The sequence below is a fragment of the Octopus bimaculoides genome, chromosome 8, assembly GCF_001194135.2.
Source record: "Octopus bimaculoides isolate UCB-OBI-ISO-001 chromosome 8, ASM119413v2, whole genome shotgun sequence".
Lineage (NCBI taxonomy): Eukaryota > Metazoa > Mollusca > Cephalopoda > Octopoda > Octopodidae > Octopus > Octopus bimaculoides.
The window spans coordinates 87202983-87207561 of NC_068988.1; the positions used below are offsets into that span (position 1 = coordinate 87202983).

Sequence of the window (4579 nt, forward strand, 5' to 3'; positions counted from 1 at the left end):
TATCTGAATATAGTGTTGTCTAAATTATGCAAAAATGAAAATAACACTGACATCTCATTTTAACAGATATATTTACCAAAATTACATGAAAATATCTTAAAATAGTAAAGAGTAAATTTATTCAATAAAATCACCATTGACTTCAACCACAGCCTCCAGACCACTTCCGAATCTCCTACAACTCCTCTGGACGGTCTCCTTGTTTAAGTTGGTGAATGCTGCCATAATCCTTGCCTTCCGTTCATCTTTGGTGTTTCGAAGAGTTTTGTTAGTCACTCGCTCAACTGCGCTTCACACATAATAATCAAGGAGGTTGCAGTCTGGGGATTTAGGTGGCCAGATGTTAGGGGTGACGTGGTCGCAAAAATTGTCTGACAGCCATGACTGGGTTCTCCTGCTTGTGTAGCAGTTGTGAATCCTGTTGCCAGACATAGGGTCTTCCAGCGCCACGCTCTTGACCCAAGGCAGCACTACCTCCTCCAGGCACTTGATCTAGGCCTCAATATTGAGTCTAAGGCCATGTGAGAAGATGAATGGAGGCATAACATAGCCATCACTAGTGATCACTTCAAACACCATGATGTTGACTGGATGTTTGATTTTTATCACTCTTGGTACATGTCCTCAAATTTCAGTCCTCAGATTGACACCCAAACACTCTGATATGTTCTTATTTGAACTTCCAGCGCAAATGCCAAACAGTACAACATGTTGAGAACCAACAATCTATATGATATAGTGTGATATGGTAGTAATTTGGTGCAATACTTGTGCTGAGGAATCTGTCTTTGCTATTTCAGTGGATTTGAGACCATAGTAGTAGAAAAAACAGAGTGGAAACAGCATATTTGTGTGAGTCAATGGTGTTTTTGATTAATGAATCTTTCTTAATTAGCCTTATACCTTTTTGTTTTTAATCTGATCAGTCTATCCCTTGACTGCAAACCGAACATTTTTTTTTATACTTTTCATTGGAACATTTTCCCCATTTACCTTTAATCAGTGAAACAGGCATCAGCCAAGGAGAAGTTTCTTCACCGTTGATTCCAGATGACTTAAGACTTCCGTATGCTGAACCAGTTCCTGTAGAATACAGAGACACAGCTCGACCTTGGATCCAGGTATGTATGGGTTTACCATTTTTAGAAGACAAAAAAAGAAACTAGAGTCAAAGCATGTATGTGAAGGAAGAGATAAATGAAAGTGTGAGATATGTATAAATATAGAGAGTTATCTATGTATATCAGTGAAGGTGTATGGCTCAGTGGTTAGAACGTCAGGCCCACAATCACAAGGCAGTGAGTTCAATTCCTGGACTAGGTTGTGTGTTGTGTTTTTGAGCAAGACACTTTATTTCACATAAATCCAGTTCACTGAGTTGCAACATCATTGGTGCCAACCTGTATCAGCCTTTGCCTTTCTCTTGGATAACATCGGTGTCATGGGGAGGGGAGGCAGGTATGCATGGACGATAGCTGGTCTTCCATAAACAACCCTGCCTGGATTTGTGCCTTGAAGGGTAACTTTCTTGGGGCAATCCTATGGTCATTCATAACCAAAGGGGGTTTTTACCCTTTACTCTTTTATCCAAGTATATTTAATACTGCTGTGATATTAGTCCTTGCAACAGTTTAGAGCAAGAATCAAAACCGACTGGTTGCCCTATCTTTATAGTCTGTCTAGATTCATTTACATCTCCCAAGATATCTAGATAAAGTAGTAGATGGCTCTGTATTATAATGCAAAGATGAGTCTTATATACTCTTATATATATATATATATCATCATCATCATCATCATCGTTTAACGTCCGCTTTCCATGCTAGCATGGGTTGGACGATTTGACTGAGGACTGGTGAAACCGGATGGCAACACCAGGCTCCAGTCTGATTTGGCAGAGTTTCTACAGCTGGATGCCCTTCCTAACGCCATATATATATATATATATATATATATATAGAGAGAGAGAGAGAGAGAGAGAGACGTGAGATCGTTGCCAGTGCCGATGGACTGGCTCCTGTGCAGGTGGCACATAAAATACACCATTTCAAGCGTGGCCGTTGCCAGTACCCGCCTGACTGGCCCTCGTGCCGGTGGCACGTAAAAGCACCCACTACACTCTCAGAGTGGTTGGCGTTAGGAAGGGCATCCAGCTGTAGAAACTCTGCCAAATCAGATTGGAGCCTGGTGTCGCCTCCTGGTCCACCAGTCCTCAGTCAATCGTCCAACCCATGCTAGCATGGAAAGCGGACGTTAAACGACGATGATGATGATGATGATATATATACTGATTTTATTATAGAGAACTTAGGTTTTTAAGAATTACTATGTAGCCTAAGCTTATAGAGGAAGTGCCTGTTAACCATTTCTTGTGATATAACTCACCCCTACTTTCTTGTACATTGTTACAAGAACAGAAGTGGAATTCCACATCTTCTTTCTACCAATGCTGTACTTCTGCTCTGCAAAGGGCTTATTGGTTTGTTCATCTTAATGCTGTGTACCCTAATTGCAGAGGTCTTCTGTCATAGTCTGCAAAATGTTTTTGCATTATATGTGTATTATATATATAAAATATATGTATTATATATGTTATGATTAAATTATATATTGTGTATTTTATTGTGTTTTGTTATACGTGTGATCCCCTGGCCCAAGGAAAAGATTGTCTTGTAAAGAGCACATGTGTAGGTGCCACGTAAAAACATTTGTACTGGTGCCACATAAAAGCACCCAGTACACTCTGTAAAGTGGTTGGTGTTAGGAAGGGCATCCAGCCATAGAAATCATGCCAGAGCAGACAATCAGAGTCTGGTGCGGCTGCCTGGCTTGCCACCTCCTGTCAAACAGTTCATCCCATGCCAGCATGGAAAGTAAACGTTAAATGATGATGATGATGATGTTGATGATGATGATGGATGTTGATGATGATGATGATGATGATGATGATGATGATGGATGTTGATGATGATGATGAAGATGATGGATGATGATGATGATAATGATGATGGTGATGATGATGATGATGGATGATGATGATGATGATGATGATGATGATGGATGTTGATGATGATGATGATGGATGTTGATGATGATGATGATGATGATGATGAAACAGGTCCATGGTACAAAAAAAAAAATGGGTACCTTGCTCTACTACCATTACTCTTTCTTTATTTCTCCATAGGTTCTGGGTGAGGACCTCGTGTGCTGTCTATTTTCACGGAACTGGTCAATTCGAGAGGCTGCGTTGAAGTATCTAAGTCGTGAGATGGTATCCACGTTGCTGAGAGGTTCCGGAGAAGGTCGCAGTGGTGCAATGATATCTTCGAGTCAACAGACTGCCACCCATCAGATGCTGGAATGTTGTTGCAGTGTGCTTGCATTCATGTGTGCAGACCCTGTCTATAGAGTCTTCATTTCATGTCTTGTAAGTTTACCTTGTTCTACTTTGATATTTTGCTGAAGTTGTTTTCGTTGTTCTTACTTACACAGCTTGAGATGGGGGATGAATTTACCCTTCATCTTTTCAGGATTAATAAAATAAGTACCAGTTGACTGCCAGGGGTTGTTGAATTAAAATCAACTTTCCCTGCTCCTTAACCCTTTCATTACTGTATTTATTTTGAGATGCTCTGTGTTTCTTTCAATTATTTTAAATATAACAAAGAATTTAGTAAAATAACTTAGTTATCATTCAGCTAGTCTTAGGAACATAAGTTGTGACTAAAGTTTGGTGGAAGATTTTAATTCAAAACTTTTGAAAACAAGACATTTGTACTACAGAGCCAGAGCCGGTTTCAGCCGGGTTGGTAACGAAAGGGTTAAATCTGTGACTTTGTATCTGTGTTAGAAATGATCTTGCTGAAAAAAATATAATGTCTTGCAGTATTTGTTCCAGCTCTTTATGTTCCATGTTCAAATCCTGCCGAGGTCAACTTAACCATTTAACCTTCTGGGGTTGATAAAATAAAGTATCAGTCAAGTACTGGGGTCAGTTTAATCAACTAGCCCTTTCTTTTAAATTATTTGACTAAATTCATGGAGAGCAGTATTTGTTCTAACTCTTTATATTCTGAGTTCAAATTTTGGCCAGATCAACCTTACTTTTTATTCTTCTGGGGAATTGATAAAATATAGTATCAATCGAGTACAGGGGTCAGTTTATTTGACTAGCTCTTCCCTTTAAATTATCTGGTAGAATTAGTAGAAATGCTGGTTAAAATATCTTGCGATATTTGTTTTGGCTCTTTAAGTTCAAACCCTGCCTAGGTCACCTTTGCTTTTCATCCTTCTGGGCTCGATAAAATAAAGTACCAGTCAAGTATTGGAGTTAGTTTAATCGAGTAACCCCTTCCCACCAAATTTTTGGCCTTGTCCTCATATATATACATACATACACACACACACACACACACAGGCACACACACACACATATATATTTATATATATATATTTATATATGTGTATATAAAAGAGACCACTAAAGTGGACTGTTAATGTGCTAGAAGAAGATCACTTAAAAATTCTCAAAGAAAATTCAGCGGAGCAAAAACAGGCGGGTGAGACTAGTGAAATA

The 4579-nt window shown here is 39.1% G+C and overlaps 1 protein-coding gene across 1 annotated transcript in view; it reads left to right on the forward strand.

The window, feature by feature from the left end:
• The window catches only part of LOC106881243 (mitogen-activated protein kinase kinase kinase 1), a 152012-nt gene that overhangs the window by 115291 nt on the left and 32142 nt on the right, over nt 1–4579 (forward strand). Inside the window, exons 9-11 of the mRNA XM_052969870.1 lie at nt 972–1121; nt 3188–3434; nt 4053–4158. Of these exons, the coding sequence (XP_052825830.1) occupies nt 972–1121; nt 3188–3434; nt 4053–4158 (503 nt within the window). The remainder of the gene's footprint in view (nt 1–971; nt 1122–3187; nt 3435–4052; nt 4159–4579) is intronic.